The sequence below is a fragment of the Galeopterus variegatus genome, unplaced genomic scaffold, assembly GCF_000696425.1.
Source record: "Galeopterus variegatus unplaced genomic scaffold, G_variegatus-3.0.2 Scaffold549, whole genome shotgun sequence".
NCBI classification, from domain to species: Eukaryota; Metazoa; Chordata; class Mammalia; order Dermoptera; family Cynocephalidae; genus Galeopterus; species Galeopterus variegatus.
In genome coordinates, this window is record NW_007726660.1 from 502,440 (window position 1) to 521,049 (window position 18,610).

General features: G+C 42.7%; 1 protein-coding gene across 2 annotated transcripts; it reads right to left on the reverse strand.

The window, feature by feature from the left end:
• Positions 1–627: 627 nt before the first annotated feature.
• On the reverse strand, positions 628–18,481 carry RABEPK (Rab9 effector protein with kelch motifs). Of its 2 annotated transcripts, none has more exons than XM_008569968.1 (8): positions 18,242–18,481; positions 16,682–16,740; positions 14,110–14,267; positions 11,335–11,487; positions 6,646–6,807; positions 3,182–3,331; positions 1,223–1,372; positions 628–951 (listed from the first exon to the last, which is right to left on the reverse strand). In XM_008569968.1, exons 1-8 carry the CDS (start codon positions 18,479–18,481, stop codon positions 659–661), a joined length of 1,365 nt encoding a protein of 454 aa, XP_008568190.1. In that variant the 3' UTR covers positions 628–658. The 2 variants fall into 2 exon arrangements, with proteins under 2 accessions (XP_008568190.1, XP_008568191.1); XM_008569969.1 differs by lacking the exon at positions 18,242–18,481 and adding an exon at positions 17,314–17,859.
• Positions 18,482–18,610: the final 129 nt, after the last annotated feature.

The following is an 18,610-nucleotide window of genomic DNA, read 5'->3' on the forward strand; positions in this document are numbered from 1 at the left end:
TGAATAGTATGATCAATAAAGGGCAGGCTGTGTGGTGCTAACATGAAATCCAATACCGTCCAAGGATAGGTATTTTATAGATGGGCAACTGGCTGAAAGGTTAATTTGCTGAGGATGGTAAAACGGGCCTGACATCATCCTCTGCTGCGCTGTCCTGAAAAGCATTTGGGTGGGCCTGGAGTGTAACACAAAAGGCCTGCAGGCCAAGCCCAATACCAATGTTAAAACTGACCTATGGTCCAGTGTGCACTGGGCTAGTGGAGTTAGAGGGTACAAGGACCAGTCTTCATCCCTGTCCCCGACGGCTCTCACTCCCAGGTACCAACAGTTTGCACCTCTTTCTGAGGAGTAGCTACTGAATATTAAAGATAGGCTTCTACTGGTAAATGCCCACTCTAATGTCTATAGCTTAGGTTGTATCTAGCATTTATGCTTCTGCAATCTTGTGATTAGTATTGATAAGAACCAATCACACTTACCTAAGTTGTATTACTGGTAAAACCCTTTATATATTGGAGGGTTTTGCACTGGGCCATCCAGTTCACCTCTTCAACTGCCCAAGTGGATAAGAGCAAGACAGACATAGTGCAAAAAATATTTTGGAGGTATTAAACAGTTATATTTTTTCTTTTCTGAAGTAATACAAATGTGGGTTTTATTAGTCAACTACAGTCACAATACAATCATTATAGATTTCCCCTTCTGTATTCATTCCACCAAACACAAAACAGAGCAATGGGTCAGTCTGACTTTCCTCATGTGAGTCACCGCCTTGGGTCACTCCATTGACAGTGGAATCCCCTTTCTCAGCTCCACAGTTTAGAGTGACAGAATTTGAATCCTCTTTCTCAGAAGTAGATGTCACTGGCCATGGAATGATACACATGGAATGGTCCAGTCGTCCAGGGGGTAGGAAAGTATCAAATTTAAGCAAGGTCCAATGCTGCTTTTCTATGTTAGGGAGGAAAAAAAAAGGCTCTGTGTTAATAAATATCCAGAACTGCTTAGTGATTTACTATATCAGCTGAGCCCTAACAAACAGGAAATAAAGGGGAAAAAACCTAATGGTGGTGTTACTGCCTTAATGATGTCGTTTCCTACAAGTGTAGTTTCTATTTCTTTGGATTTAGACACGGAGAAACCAAATTGAAAAATCAAAGTACTGTGCCACTTTTCAAAGAATGTTTACATTTATTTAAAGACCAGGAGTGACAGTGCTCACCTATTTGATATTGGTACATTGTGTCTAGTGCTCCAGTGGGAGTCATTCCACCAAAGATGTACAAGTGTTTCCCCACAGCCACAGCTGAGTGGGCAGCACAGCCTTCAGGAGCAGCCCCAGTGGGACTTAGCTTCTGCCACCTCATATCACCTGCCAAGAGAACGGAAGTGTTTTGGCACATCATAAGCTAACATGTGGTTTCAGACTTATCTATAGCAGTTTGCAAACCAATCACTGAAGGTCATTCACTAAGAGCTCTAAAAGATAATATAGCAAGGTTTAGTGTGCATAAGAATTATCTGGGGAAGCTTGAAACTGATTGGGTAGTCCAGGGAGGGAGGGAGGGGCTCAGTGACCTAGAATTTTAACAAGCATCCCAGGTGACTCTGATGTAGGTGATCTTTGGAGCACACTGAGAAATGTGATACAACTTTTTATGGTGTCCATCACCTTTAACTGTTCACCATTAACTGCCCAGAAGTAGGTAAAGTTACGTGTGCCTGTGTGTGTATATATATGCACATACACGTATGCGTGTTTTAAATACTAAAAGTTCCTTAAGAAGCAGCTTTGTGAGTGCTGGCTAGACCTTTAAATATCTTGCTCACTTCATTCTCATAACAGCCCCATGAAATTGCTATTATGTCTCCCTACCCCCTTTCTTCCTACAGATGAGAAAACAGCATTAGAGAGGGAGAGAGACTTACCTGAGACTCTACATCTTATAAGTGGCAGAGCTAGAATTGTACTCAGGTCTGGCTCCAAAGCCTGTGTCCTCCATATGTAACGTAATGCCTCAGCACTACTACGAACCAATTTTTTGCAGGGGTATCTGCATCTTTTCAAACAAGCATTCCAATGAAACATGAAATCATTGTATTTTAGGTACACAGAACTACCTGGGTAGGCAGGAGAAATAGCCAGGAAGTAGTTCCACAGTACAAGAGAAAATAAATTTGTTGTTGTTGGTGGTGGTGGCTGGCCAGTATGGGATCCAAATCTATGACCTTGGTGTTACCAGCACCATGTTCTCCCAAACAAGCTATCCAGCCAGCCAGAACTTTCTTTTTAAAAATAATCATTAAAAACCTATCTGACTGCATTCAAGGAATGCTTCTGTGAAGATAGTTTCCATCAGGGGCCCAGCATCTCAGGGTAAGAAGGGAGAATCACCCAGTCTGGCCAAAATCCCAGCAAATGGAGCAATCCCAGCCAGTGTCCCTGCCCTCAGATGCCACCATGCCAGAGAACTCAGTGCTTGGCAAGGAAGCCCGATACACTGCAAAGGAGTTCCCACGCCTTTTGCCTATTGTTCCAATTCTTGCAGTCTGGAGCAACACAGAATATGCTCATTTGTTCATCCATCCACTCATTAACAGATATGCACTATTACCCACTATCTGACAGACACTGTGCTAAGTGCTGGAAATATACCGGGGAACAAAGGAGATGAAGTCCCTGCCCTAACAGAGTTCATGCCTGAAGGAATGAGCCAGAATGAGTCCAGGCTCTCCAGAGCACGTTAGCCCTACAGATGCTTAAAGACAATTCTCATGTTCTCTCTAACTTTCCTCCTCCCAGTTTAGCATGACAAGCGGGCAGTTTTGGTCACCTACCTCCAGACACACTCTAGACATTATCCAGGCCCCTCATGGGTTAATGGCTAATGCCTGAAAGAAATCCAGTTGAGGAACACAAATCATAATAAAATGTAATGAAAGAGCAGGGCTGTTGGGAAGATAAGAGATAATAAATGGCTGGGCACATGGTAGGCACTCAGGAAACAATTACATTCACTGTTGTTATTATTTATTATCATTCAGGCCACATTTGACAGAATCCAGTGAAGATTCTGCCAGCTGGTCAAATTACTCACACATAAGAGCAAGTCTACATTCTTTCAAAGCACATTTTTTAAAAATTTAAGCAGACAAGCCCCCATGCCCTCCACCTACTTACTTATATCAATGCAATGGAGATCGTCATAGAATGTTTCCCTTGCTAAGCCTCCATGGATGAAGAGCTTTGTCCCTGCTGCCACCATCACATGACCATGCCGGGGGGATGGAGGATTTCCAAGTGTTTCTGGCTGTGACCAGGTCAGAGTCTCTAGAAAAGTAAATTCACTGACATCAAATGGCAAAGCTATGAAGCAAGAATGTGAGAAATACACTTAAATCTCTTTATCACCTCCCAGAAAGCAAAGATGTTCTAAGCAGGAAGGGACCTTGAGGTCATTCACTCCAATTTACCAGCCCAATCCAGGCCTCCCTCCCTCTATAGCCCGTACAGCCTCTGCTTGGACACTCCCAGAGCTGTAGAACCCACCACCTAACATACGTGCCCCTTCTACAGGACATTAGGAAGCCATTCCTTGCTTTAACTTTAAAAAGATCTCCCCTCAAGCTTGAACCTAGAACCACCCCAAAGTTAAAATGAATGACTCTGCTTTTTTCTGTGACAGGCCTTCAGAGTATTCTCTTTTCAATACAATATCCTTAACTCGTTTGCTGAAAGGGTGGAGATAAAGACTACTTTTAAATAAAAGTTAGGTAGGGCCTTCTGACATGGCAGTATAAGATAATGTGTAGAATATGGGATTTGGAGTTAAAACCAGTTATCTCACTAACTGTGTGGCCTTGTGCCAGTTACTTCCCTAAGCTTCAGTTTCTATAGCTGTATAAAGCCAATACCTGATAATACCTACTTTTCAGGGTTGAGTTATGGATTAAGTGAGATAAGGTACATAAAGCATGGGCACAGAGAAAGTACTCAATACATGGGAGTTATGAATATGGATATTATCCATGAACAATGCAGATATGTTTTACTGTATGTAGGAAACCCTTTGTATCTTCAAAGCTGTACGTATATAGAATTCTTTAAAATGAATTAATCATTTCAATATACCAGAAAAGTCTTTAAGGAGTACTGCAAAAACTACTTGAGACAAGGGCCTGCCAAACAATTTGTCTTTGAATTACTGTTTATGGCATGCCTGCTGGTTGCTCATGGAGCCCCTAGTGTTTCAAGGAATATAATTTAAAATAATCTGAAAAGGTTTTTGCACAGTTATGTTCATCATAGTATTGTTTGTAATAGAGAAGAACTGGAAATAGCCTAAGTGTCCATCAGCAGGTGAATGGTTGAGTTATTGGTAAAGATGAAATACCATGCATTTATTAAAAATGCTGGTGAAGGGCCGGCCCGGTGGCACACTCGGTAGAGTGCGGCGCTTGGGAGCGCGGTGGCACTCCCGCCCAGGGTTTGGATTCCATATAGAGACCGGTCCGCTCACTGGTTGAGTGCGGTGCGGGCGCGACACCGAGGGTTGCGATCCCGTTGCTGGTCGCGGTACGGGCGCGACACTGAGGGTTGCGATCCCGTTACCGGTCACGAAAAAAAGACAAAAAGGAAAAAAAAAAATGCTGGTGAAGACTTTGTGATTGCATGCAGAAATGCTTAAGTGAAAAATACAGGATACAAATATTACATATAGAATTATCACTGCTATTTAAAAAAAAAAAAGACTGGAAAAAAAAGAACTAAAAGGGCTGGCCCGTGGCTCACTCGGGAGAGTGCGGTGCTGATAACACCAAGGCCACGGGTTTGGATCCCATATAGGGATGGCCGGTTTGCTCACTGGCTGAGCATGGTGCTGACAACACCAAGCCAAGGGTTGAGATCCCCTTACCGGTCATCTTTCAAAAAAAAAAAAAAAGAACTAAAAAAAGACTGGTAACACAATGAGATGCTAATAGCAATTTTGGGGTGATAGTATAGTATTATAATATATACACATACATACATATTTTTCTTCCTTCTCATAGTCTTATATATTCAAAACTAAGAGTATTTAAATTTTTAAAAAATTTAAATAAATTTTTTTTTTTGGTGGCTGGTATGGTGATCCAAACCCTTGACGTTGGTGTTACAAGGCTGCTCTCTAACCAACTGAGCTAACCAGCCAGCCCCAAATTTTTAAAAACTGCTTTAAAAGGCTCACAAAGGGGCCGGCCTGTGGCTCACTTGGGAGAGTATGGTGCTGATAACACAAAGGCCCCAGGTTCAGATCCCATATAGGGATGGCCGGTTCGCTCACTGGCTGAGTGTGGTGCTGACAACGCCAAGTCAAGGGTTAATATCCCCTTACCAGTCATCTTTAAAAAAAAAAAAAAAAAAAAAAAAAAAAAAAAAAAAAAAGGCTCACAAAGCCCATTACTTCTGGAAAGAGAAGTCATATTATGATGTATTGATTCTCCCAATTTTACTTTGAAGTTTGAAATTCCACTCATTGCATTTTCTCAAAAAAGCCTGCCCCTTTACTATGAAAAATACATGAAAAGTATTTTTGATATGTTATTTATAAAATGTTATTCATAAATGCCCACTAGTAAGAGAAATAAATATAAGGAAATGCTCCTTAGACAGCAATTTGGCAAGAGATCTCACAATTTTAAATATTCATACTGTTTTGACCCAGTAATTCCACTTCTCAGCATCTATTCCATATAACTGTTCATAGCACAAAGATTAACATATGCAAATGTCCACCGTAACACTATTAACAAAAAGTCAATCAGAAAAATGGTTGAATGAATAAAGGATACCCACAGAAAAATATGCTTTACATGGATATTGGTACTGATTTAGAAAGACATCCATGATATGTGATTAAATGAAGAAGTAATAATCATAATAATACAGTTAATATTTATTGGGTACTTTCTATGTGCAATGCTGTGCACTATATCACATTATCCTGTTTAATGTTTACAACTCTTTGTGGTAAGCACTATTATCTCTATTTTACAAGTCAAAAAACCAAGGCCTATAGAGATTAAGTAACTAGCCTAAAATAACACAGAAAGTATGTGTTTAGTGAGATCTGGTCCTTGGTCCAGATCATGTAGCTTCAAAGTTTACACCTTCAACTGCCAAGATCTACCCCTACTCCCCAAAATTTAACTGCAGAACAGTATTCATAATTTGATACCATGTATGTGTTTTTTAAGTTTTTATATAATTTCAAAATTCACAGAAAATTTATGTATGTACATATGCATATGTATGTATAATTTATAAATGCATAGGAAAGTCTGGAAGGAGACATTAGGAACTGCTAACAGTGTTTACCTCTGTCTGGGGAATGGAAAGGAAAGGCTAAAGAGGAAATTTTTACTTTTTCACTTTATAAATTGTACTGTTTAAATTTTTTAAATTGATCACTTATATACTTTTTTAAATGCAAATTTTGCTGTGGGGAGAATATATTAGCTAAGAGATGTACCAAAGAGGTCTAAAAGTGAGACAATTACCCATGGTTTCATTTTATAACCTCTGCTTCCTACATCAACTAAGGTGCAGGCCAGGGTGGCCCTCCCCAGATAAGCGGCAACCCCAAGGTGCCCGCCAATCCATACTCGCGTCAAACACATGCAGCTTCACATCCTGCACGGGCTGGGCGCCTCTCTCTCCACCCCCAAAGACATATAGCTGGTTTCCAATGGCTGCCGATGATGTGTGGAATGTTCTTGGAGATGGTGGGGGACTGGTCACTTCTGGCGTGGTCCACATCCTGGTTTCTGGTTCAGAAAGAAAACAGGCACCTAAAACACCCAGCCTCAGGACTGTGACTTTGATGCTGGGGCTGGGCAGGTTCACGTTCCAAACCCCAATCCCCAAGGGGGACAGTATAGTTTTAGGAAGGGATCTCATACTCACCAATGTCAAAGAGGATTGAGGATGATACTTAGAATTTGCTCAGACAGACCAATATTCTCAAGATTGAAAAGCCATAAATACAATTAAGAACGAAGCAATTTGTTTTGGGAGGCCTTCAAATACCCTCTTTGTACTCTTAACTACCCTGCCCAGCACACATTCCGAGGAGCCCAAAATCTGCTAAAATTCATTCCCACTAGATGCCAGAGTCCAAATATGCCAAATTTCTTTTCTTTTTTTTTTTTGTCCTTTTTTTTGAGACCGGCTGCACCGTGCTCAGCCAGTGAGCGCTATGAGTGCACCGGTCATCCCTATATAGGATCCGAACCCACGGCGGGAGTGCTGCTGCGCTCCCAGTGCCGCACTCTCCCGAGTGAGCCACGGGCTCGGCCCAAATATGCCAAATTTCTCAGAAAATATGGCCATTAAAAGAAAGTAGACGTTGTTATTACAGTTTCAGTAGCAGTAATAATAGTTCCTACTAAACAGTAAGTGCTAAATTTTACAGATAAGGGAATTGAAGCAGAGACAGATTTAGTCACTTGCTTAAGATGACAAGGCTAGTAAATGGTTGAGTTGGGATTTAAATTCTGTTTCAATAACACCAAAGTCTATGTATTTTCCACTCTTTTGACTTGAGAATAAAATTTCACCACTTGGGCAGATGTATGTAGAAGCTTATTTCTTTTCAGAATGAAGCATTAAATTTATAGAAACCAATGCATTAATTGAGCACCTTCCTTGTATAGAATCATTGCTTAAAGCACTCTGTCACCCACACCATCTTCACTCAACCCTGCGAGATGGGCAGAAAGTATCAACACTTTGCAGATGAAGAAACTGAAAGTCAGAAAATTTAAATCCTTTCCCCTAGGTCACAGCACTTGTGTGCAGCAGAGCAGGAGTTTGAACTCAATCTGGCAGAGTCCCATATTTGGTCCACCACAACACGCCAAGAAGTATTTCTTGTCTGGGAAATTCTGTGCCATTTGTAAAAGGTCTGCATTCAGTATACAAAATGACACATGAAGCATTTGCAATAGGTGTGGAACTTGAGACTGAACAAGTCTCATCCTATATTCAAAGCAAAATGTAATTATCTCTATAGCTACACATCTTGGAGAGCTTCTGGGTCTTAGGAGGAGTTAGAAGGCACACAACCTCCAAGGTCAGAAAATTCTGGGGTTGTGTTGCTGCCAGTCAAACACTAGTAAAAATAATCACAAAAGAGTACTAAGCCATTTGATGGACTTGCCTTGGTAACAAAAGAAACTAATGGTTCATTTATATTTTTCGTATTTCTTGGGCATGGTGTTAAATTATACTTTTCAGGAGAGAAAAAGAATATGATAGAAAATCAATTCCTTTGATAGGAGCTTTCCCAATTTTCACTGTATTTTATTTAAATGGATGCCATCATTGAAAATCAAAAGGCTAGGTTACCAGAGCTAATTTCCATCTGCCAAACCATAACTATGTCAACCACAACAATTAACAATTGTTGAGTATTAACTATGTTCATTGAGTTAATTTAAATCCTTGCCAAAATTAACAAGGTAGGAACTGTTACTATCCCAATGTGACAGAAAAGAAAACTGAGGCAGAAAGAAATTAAATCACTTTCTCAAGGTCATGGTTAGTGCACAGCAAAGCACAGACCTTGATCTGTGCTCTTCACCACCACAGTGTACTCGCTATTCCAAGCAAACTGGCTTGATAATGGGGCAAGCAGTCTACTGAGTGTCTACTGTATTTCAGACTGTGTTCTGGACTCTGGGTATTCAACAATGAACAAACTTTCAAAGGTACTTACAGTCCAGAGAGAGAAGGCAGGGAGAAAGAGGGAAGACAGGCAATAAACACCCTAACAAATAAATCAAATTAATGCAATATATAAGAAGATATTTTTTAAATGCTATAAAGAAACTTAAATACTTGACACATAAGGAAATTCAGTTCAGTCTCCTGAACTCTGACCAACTGTTCTGCAAATATATTGTTGATAGAGGGAACTGGGCAAGAGTTGACTGACATGTGAAAAATGTCCAAGTCACTAGTGACTAACAAAATACATATTTAAACAACTAGATACAAGTTTCTTGCCTATCAAATTAGCAATGTTTAAAACTGATAAATTTCCTGGTATGGGCTAGCTGCCAAAAAAAAAAAAAGCCAAATAAATAAACTCATAAATTTGGGCTGGCTGGTTAGCTCTGTTGGGTAGAATGCAGTGCCAGAACACCAAAGTCAAGGCTTCGGGTCCCCATACTGGCCAGCTGCCAAAAAAATACATAAATAAAGTGAAACAATAAAACTGGTAAATTCAATGGTGGTCAGGAATGAAACAAGCACTATTAAACACAGCTGGAGAGAGGATAAATTAAAAAAATCTTTATGAATGGGCCGAGCCCGTGGGGAGAGTGCGGCGCTGGGAGCGTAGCAGCACTCCCGCCGTGGGTTTGGATCCTATATAGAGATGACTGGTGCGCTCACAGCGCTCACTGGCTGAGCGCAGTGCGGCTGGTCTCAAAAAGGACAAAAAAAAATCTTTATGAATGGGCCGAGCCCGTGGGGAGAGTGCGGCGCTGGGAGCGTAGCAGCCCTCCCGCCGTGGGTTTGGATCCTATATAGAGATGACTGGTGCGCTCACAGCGCTCACTGGCTGAGCGCAGTGCGGCTGGTCTCAAAAAGGACAAAAAAAAATCTTTATGAAGAAAAATTTGATAGTATGTATCAAAAGCCTTAAAAAGGGGAGCTGACCAGTTAGCTCAGTTGGTTAGAGCATAGTGCTGATAACACTAAGGTTCAGGGTTCTTCCTTGTACTAGCCAGCACCCCCAAAAATAAATAAATAAAAGGTTCACAGTGTTTTACTTAGTCTTTTTATTTCTGGGCATGAATCCTAAGAAAATAATATGAAATAGAGTCAATCAATGACTCTTTTTTTTTTTTTTTTTTAAAGATGACCAGTAAGGGGATCTTAACCCTTCACTTGGTGCTGTTAGCACCATGCTCTCCCAAGTGAGCCATGGGCCAGCCCAGTCAATGACTTCTGAATGAAGATGTTCACTGCTTTGTTATTTAAAATGGCAAAAACCTGAAAACAACCTAAATGTTTTAAAAATGGGGGAATTATAGTACTGTCATAAAGTGGAGTATTTTTGGCAGCTGGCCAGTATGGGGACCTGAACACTTGACCTTGGTGTTATCAGCACCACACCATCCTGAGCTAACCAGCCTGTCCCATAAAATGGAGTATTATACATCCACTCAATATGATGTTAACAAAGCATTGTTGTTAATAGGAAATCATTTCTGCAGTGATGATGAAATTTAAAAAAAAAAAAAGGTATAACGGGCTGAGCCCGTGGCACACTCAGGAGAGTGCGGCGCTGGGAGCGCAGCAGCACTCCCGCCGTGGGTTCGGATCCTATATAGGGATGACTGGTGCGCTCACAGCGCTCACTGGCTGAGCGCGGTGCAGCCGGTCTCAAAAAGGACAAAAAAACAAAGGTACAAAAGTGTATATCTCAGGTTTGTAAACATGTAGAGAAAAGACAGAAAGGAAGTACATAGAAATGTTATTAATAGCCTTAATGTAGTAGGATTGTGGATGATTTTTGTCCACTTATTTACATTTTTCAAATATTTTATAATCAATGTATATAATATTTATAAAGAGAAAGGAAAAAACAAAATTCTTTTAAAATGATAAAAAGACAAGTCCACCTCCCACAAATGGTTCAGCAACCTCCTCTCATTAGTGATGTTCCCAAACTGCTTCCTCTATGATAAAAGAGGAAGTGAGACCAGTTCGGAACTTTGCACTTTTGGCTAAAAGAAACCTACCAGGAGGGTCTAGGTCAGGGTTTCTTAACTTTGGCACTATTGACATTTTAGACCAGTTAATTCTTTAATGTGGGGGCTATTCCGTGCATTGCAGGATGTCTAGCAGTGTCTCTGGCCTTCCACCCACTAGACACCAGTAGGATACCCCACCCCCAGTTGTGATAACCAAAAATGTTTCCAGACCTTGCCAAATGTCCCCTGGGGGGCACAATTACCCCCATTGGAGAACCACTGATCAAGGTGACTTGGGTTTTAGCCTGGCTCAGTCACTGACTCCGTGGTGACTTCAGGAAAGTCACTTCTCCACTGAAAGACCTAAGTTGCCTACTTTGCATACCTGTTCTTTGAAGTCTCTTCCAGCTTTGACACTTAAGGAGTTGATAACTGAAGATGTTACCAGAAAAAACAAAATATAGTTCTGTTATTTTCAGATTCTGCTAGAAATTAAAATTCCTACCTTGTATAAGATAAGCAAAGTTAAATCAGTACAATCCAAATGTACTGGAACTGTAATTGGATTTATAACCTTTGGCTACTTACCAGGATTCAGGACTTGTAGACAATTTCGATTTCCTGACTGGTTGGCTCCTCCAAATACCCAGATACTGTCAGGTGTGCAGGAGGGGACGAAGCTGGCATGCTCATACCGGGGCAAGAGGCCCTCTGAGGTGGCTAAATCCCACTGGTGTGTGCCTAGAAAACATTTTACCCAGTTCCTAGATTGGGGCTGTCAACTGCTCATACTGGTTGACAAAGTTGGGGAGGGTATGGAGGAGAAGAGGGATAAAAGCATTAATGAACAACCATCACATCACCAGAAGGCAATGTGGTCAGCCTCCAAAAAGTTCTAAAGTAGACATTTTGGGGACTGTCTGCCTAGTCTATAAAACCTCTTCAATGGAAGCCGCCCCCATTCTCCCAACCACAGGGGTAGATCCCAGATGACATGTTTGTACTACAACACCGACTTTCTAGCCTTAGCTGATTGGGTCAGAGGTAACCACGTGACCCAAAATCTGCCAGTTAGATCCACTGCTTCCACTCTCTTATGAGGCTGAGCTGTACTCCTGCCCTTGGATTCTGCAAAACACTCTATCTGTTTAAGTAAATCCGTCTTTTTTTTTTTTTTTTTTTTTTTTTCTTATGTGGGTTTCTGTTACCTGCAACTAAATGATCTGTGCTAAAAAAGTTCACAGAAAAATAATACCTAACCTATTTAGTCATTTTAGCTGGCAAACCACTTACATAGGAGCTTCACAATCCAGTGAAGCAAGTTTTTATCCCCACCTTACAGGACACTGAAGTCCAGATGGTTTAGATGATTGAGCCAGGGTCACAAAGCTAGTAATAGGCTGCAATAAAGAAGTAACTTAACTAGACAGTAAGCACCTTGAGGGCTAAAAGAGATTTAATTTAACTTTGATTTTCTAGTGCAGGGAGTAGAAATTCAAATGCCTAGACAGGAGTAGTATGGACTATGGCAAATTGGAGAATGAGAGCCCCATTAATAGGTGGAAACTTAGCTCCAACTAAATGTTGCCATGTAGAAATGCAGGCCTACTGATGTCAGACCTTCCAAAATTATCAGGAGAAGCCAAATCATTTCCGTTTTTATATGTAGAGTCCTGCATATTTGGATTATAAACAACTTAAGATTAAAACAATAAAGGATCCCTATCGTGGCCAGCCACCAAAATAAAATAAAATAAAATAAAACAAAACAATAAAGGCAATGTTACATGGACCTAACAAAACACATATGAGGGTCGCCAGTTTTCAACTTCTGCCCTTGTATAGGGTCTATAGTGGTCACTTGCTCATTCATTCATTCAAATACTTATAAAGAACATACTCTGTGTTAGGCACTGTGGGGTACAATGATGAGGAAAATAACCACGTTTCCCATTTCCAAGGAGCTTATACTCTTGGGGGGAAGATAGACATGAGGGGAAGACAGACAAAAAGCAATCACATGTGATAAGGGATGTAAAGGATGGGATAAGAATACAGGGATAAGGATGGGAGAGTACATGATACTATGGACATGTGGGGGGGGGGGGGGGGCCAAAAAAAAGTCCAGAGGAATCACGGAAAGTGACAGAAGTGACATTTAATATGGGATCTGAAAGATGAAGAGTAGCCAGATGATAAGGAAAGGAAAAAGCCATTCAAGTAGAGGGAACAGTATGTGCAAAGGCTTGCAGGCCAGAAAATTTAAGATGTGTTCAAGGAACTAAACGATATTCAATGCACGAAACGTGGGTTGGGGAGAGCCAAGAAATGAGATTGGGAAAGGCTTGAAATGGGGGAGTGACATGGTTAAATTTGTATTTTAGACAATGTTCTCTGTCTAGGTATAGAAAATGCACTGTACAGTGGGTAAACTTGGAAGTAGAGAGACAAGTGAAGAGGCTATTGTGACAGTCTAGCTAGAGAAAAATAGTGGCTTGGATTACACTAGTAGTATTGGAAATGGACAGACATGGATGAGGATAAGAGATATAGTCATGTGTTACTTAACAATGGGGACACGTTCTGAGAAATGCATTCTTAGGCTATTTCGTCATTGTGTGAACATCACAAAGTGCACTTACACAAAGCTAGATGGTCTGGGCTGCTACATACCTAGGCTATGTGGTATAGCCTATGGCTTCTAGGCTACAAACCTGTATGATATGTTACTCTACTGAATACTGTAGGCAACTGTAACACAACGGTATTTGTGTATCTAAACATATCAAACATATAAAAGGAATTTTTCAGCTCTTTTATAATCTTATGGGACTGCCATCAGATGAACAGTCTTCAAAAAGTCCACTGAAAGATTTGTATTATCTTTTATTTATTTATTTATTTATTTAAAGATGACCAGTGAGGGGATCTTAACCCTGGACTTGATGTTGTCAGCACCACGCTCTCCCGAGTGAGCTAACTGGCCATCCCTATATAGGGATCCAAACCCTTGGCCTTGGTGTTATCAGCACTACACTCTCCCCAGTGAGCCATGGGCTTGCCCTTATCTCAAAGAGATAGGAGTCAACAATGTCTACTAGAGAAGTATTTGATGAACGAATGGCTGGATGGCCAGGGCTCCATATAGGCTCTTTCCCCCAAAACAAGGAGGTATTGGTCAGGTAGATTTGTGCTAGGGGTCTGCTGAGACCTTATGGACCTCTCAGTGATGTTCATTTATTTAGAGGAAAACCCTGCTGTCTGGTCTGAACTGATGTTCTTAGGAATGCTCTGCTCATGGCTGGCAGCACAAAGCCCTGCTCTCTGGCCACAGGGAATGTGCTCTGCAGCTGCTGGTCTTACCCAGATCCATGGTGTGCACATCTGAGAAGCTTCTGTTTGGGTTTGCTCCCCCAACAATGAAGATCTTCCCTCTCTTGGAGTCACCAACAGGGGGTAGATATGAGCAGCTGTGGCCAACTCGAGCACAGGGGCTGTCTCCAGGGGGAGTCAAGGTGTACCTGCCAAAGGGAGGATGTATTCAGGAGGCCTGAGCAGAGAATAAATGCAGCAGTGTGTCCTTTCCATTCCTCAGGAAATATGCACCAATATGAAGGGTCTTATATATACACAGACTAAATTATATCCAGCAAAGCAGCTCTTCCCTGATTAATAATAGTAACTTCTCTTTGCACACAGTCTTTGGGTTTTCAATTTTGTCACTACTTTCATCTCACAGTAATCTAATAGGGATGCACTAAGCTAGTAATTGTCCCCACCTGGTAGACAGGGAAACTGACATCCAGAAATATTCACTGGTATATTACAGGATGGTGGTTAGGAACATGCTTTGTGAATGCAGGCAGGCCTGGTTCAATTTCCAGCTCAGATACTTATAGATGTGTGACCATCTGGGAGTCACTTAGCCTTTCTGAACTTTAGTCTCCTCATTTGTAAAATGAGAAGAGCAATAGTTCTTACCTTGAAAGTAACTGTGAGGACTAAGACAAAGCCTCATAACTGCAGGGAAGGACTGAGTAAATGGTGGCTAGAGCTTTATGAGCAATCATATAGGAACCTACAGTCCAAGGCTCTTCCTACTAGCCAGCAAAGCCTCCCCATCAGGAAATATTCTACAGAATTTATTGATCATAGGAGCCTTTCCAGATTACTCACAAAGCTCAACCTGGAAGCCAAAGCTAACACTCTGAAAAATGAAATAGAGGATCCAGTCATTCTATTCTCCAGAGTTATTCTGAATGCTGATTGGAAAAACACTTCAGGCTTCCTGGCTGGAAAAGAAAATTCTGTAGCTGCTTTTCAGGCCATGTCTTTCTTGACCTCCCTGGTATTTGGTACTGACCCCTCCCTCCTTCTTGTACCTTTCTCCTAATCTGCTTCCCTGTCCCTCCCTTTTGGTTCTCTACCCACCTTTCTGGCTGCTCTCTCTGTTTCCTTCTCCAACTCCTTTCCTGCTAGCCTCCTCCTAACTCTCAGTATCCTTGGGATTCTCTTCTCTCAGTCCATGTTTGCTTACCTGATTAATTTTATCTGTATTGATCACTTCAATTATCACCCATCTATATATTCATCAGGGGTTTCTAAATCTCTCTCTCTCTCTCTCTTTTTTTTTTTTTTTTAAAGATGACTGGTAAGGGGATTTTAACCCTTGGCTTGGTGTTGTCAGCACCACGCTCAGCCAGTGAGCAAACCGGCCATCCCTATACGGGATCCGAACCCGGGGCCTTGGTGTTATCAGCACCGCACTCTCCCGAGTGAACCACAGGCCGGCCCTTAAATCTCTATTTCTTATTCAGATCTCTCTTCTGATGTTCAGATTCACATACTCCACTGCCACGTGAATTATTACTAATGATGTACTGGGCAAGCTGCTAACTACGTTATAACCCTGGCTTCACTTAATCTGCACAAAACCCCTTTGAGGATTAGTGCCATTATCATCATTTGAGTTTTACAACTGAGAAACTGAGGCTTAGAAAGGTTAAATGACTTTCCCAAGAGCACATAGCCATCCAAATAGATGGTGAATTAGACAGAAAAGTCCTTGCCTTCATAGCCCTTACGGAATAATTGGGAAGAGAAATGTTAAGCAATTTCACAAATATCTATTTCATTGCAATTGTTGTATAAAGGAGTACAGGATGCATATAGATACATAATATGAGAACATATCATAGGAGGGCCTTACTCTGTAAGGAGAGGTGGGGAATGAAGTGGTCAGAGGAGACTCTGAAGAAGCACTATTTGAACTCAAATCTGAAGTATGAGTACAAATGATCTGGGCAAATACCACAATGAATGTATGTTAGGTATACAGCAAGATGGATGCAGGGAAGCCAGACTGGAGGCTCTCCTTCAAGGTCCTGTGGAAACATTGCCACCTCTCTGTAGCCTTCTGCAAGCCCTACCTCAGCACTGATCAGCCTTCATCATCATCACCTGCTTAGTCTGCAGGTGCACCTGCAACTCACAGACTATTTACCTTTGTACCTACGGCACTTATATACACAGAAGCTGCCCCTGTAAGGCCAGTGTGAGTTCTTGAATGAAGAGTTGGTTGAAGGAGCTGCCAAGAAGCAGTGAAGCCAGTTTAATCCAAGTTCAATTCCTTAAAAGTCTTAAAAATGAGTCACAGCTCAGGGGAAGACACAACACTGGAGCTGAGAATGCCAGATGGTCAGTGTCTTACTCTTCCTGGTAAACAGATTTTAATAAAATCAACATCTGTTCTGTGATAATTATTGCCCCCTATCTTTCCTCTGAAGACCTTCTCTGATGGTTTGAGTCTAATTACTAGAAACTGCAGACAGTTTCATCTCTACCCTTCTTTGTTGATGATCAAATGTGTTAGTAAACTACTTATAAATGAAACAAAAACTCATGTTTTTCTGTGCTTGATTCCTTTCTTACAGACCATGTTGCTTTCCTTGGCTTGTCTCCAGGCTCCAATACTGGCAGCTGCTTCATGGTATCCTATGCATAAGGAAAAAAAGGCACTTTTTAGATATTTCTGATCATCTTTTTCCTGGAACACAGAACAAATCAGGTCACTCTCCTCTTTAAAAATTTGGAGGCAAGGGCCGGCCCGGTGGCACACGGCTACAGTGCGCCGCTTGGGAAGCGCGGCAGCGCTCCCGCCGAGGGTTCGGATCCCACATACAGACCGGCCGCTCACTGGCTGAGCGAGATGCGGGAGCAACACCGAGAGTTGCGATCCCGTTGCTGGTCCCGGTCCGGTACGGGCGCGACACTGAGGGTTGCGATCCGTTGCCAGTCACGAAAAAAGGCAAAAAAAAAAAAAAAAAAAATTTGGAGGCAAATATAACAGCTTTCTCAACACAGCCATAGAAGTTTTTCAGCTAAAGTTTTCTGTGATTCTCACGGGGGAGAAGTATATATGAAAATTTCAGAGGTCATAAGATGTTTATGTTTATTGAAAGATAAAACATTTAAAGAGGCTGGGAAATACTGAACTCTTAGGTAAATCTTGGCCTCAGCATGGCATAGAAGGCAAGGCCTTCTGGTGTCAACTTTTCTGTAACTCACCTCCACAATGTCTTGCAGTATTGGGCTTTTTACTGTTCCTCCAACACGGCAGTGCCTTTCATTACTTGCAGGCTGTGCTGCTCCCCCTACCTGTCACTTTCTTCTCCCTCTGGGCTCTGAAGGTATCTACTAAGCCACCATCATTGCAGGAAACACTTTGAGCGTTATTATCTATTTAATAGTCTCTAGACTAGATTCTAGATTCCACTAGACTAAACTCCTGGAGTGCTGGGTCTATCAGATTCACCCAGAGAACCTACCGATGGGCCAGGCATAGAGTAGAAGCGAGTGAGAGATTTGTGAATGAAGAAAGAAAACGGATTAACAGACAGATGAATGGATAAATCCCACCTGCGGCCTAGCCACTGACCGCCATCCCCGAAGTCTAGAGCTCAGTGGGGTGGGCTTTGCGGGGGCGGGGACCCCTCATCCCAGGGTCCTCCACGCGTGGCAGCTCTGGAGGGCAGAGAACAGACTGGTTCCTTTCGGTCAACGTGGCCAGGTCGGAGTCCCAGGGAGCTCTCCCCGGCCCTTACCACCTCGGACCCACTCCCCTAAATGATGCGGCCGCCCCTGCCCGGGACCGCGCTAGACACCCCCGGCCTGGAGACCCCCAGCCCGACGCGTTACCTGCAGCGGCTTAACTCAGTCCCGGGCCTTGGCTCCGCCCCGCCCCCCGGGCCCCGGAAGAGCCTCGGGGCCAACCGCTCCGCTCCGCCGCCGGCGGCCGCGTCGGGAGGACGCAGGCGCCGCCCTAGGAGAGGCGCGGAGGGGCCCTCCAGACCCGGGTGGCCGCCGGAACGGGCATTTCTCGAGAACCCAGCGGGCCGGGCCCTCCCCGGAGCTTATTGGGCAGATAAGACGAAGCCACTTGCAGACGACCTACAAGCGAAGTGCTCGGACTTGGGCGTCCACTTGGGTGACCCACCTTCCTTCGGCAGTTGGTCTGTCCGAAAGGGACCAACGGTTCCCTTTCAGTCACAGCGGCCGTTAGGGGTGGCTTCGGAAGGAGACGCTGGAGGGCGCTGTCCCACGTGTGCCGTCTGCCGGCGCAGTCCTTAGGCCCCTTCAAGCTTTGGTGCCCGAAACAGCTGACTCGTCCCGCAAGCGTTTGCGGTTTTGGCGGGCACTGCGGAAATACGGCCCTTGGCCTCCAGGAGTTGATCATCTAACTAGAGAGAGATTAAGCATGAAGACAAATAACTAGGCACGGTTGTAGAGTGAGAGGAATGAAAAGTTCATCAATGAAAGTATTTGTTTGGGGGGAAATTACTTTTCTCCGGGCCTCGGTGTCGCC

Bases quoted from the DNA above. Each gene is read 5' to 3' on its own strand.
- RABEPK (XM_008569968.1), bottom strand. From the start codon at position 18,481: ATGATCAACTCCTGGAGGCCAAGGGCCGTATTTCCGCAGTGCCCGCCA. The intron at 16,741-18,241 runs GTGGGTCACCCA...CCTTATGCATAG, and splicing joins AGACCAACTGCCGAAGGAAG to GATACCATGAAGCAGCTGCC. The intron at 952-1,222 runs GTGAGCACTGTC...TCCCTAACATAG, and splicing joins AATGTACCAATATCAAATAG to AAAAGCAGCATTGGACCTTG.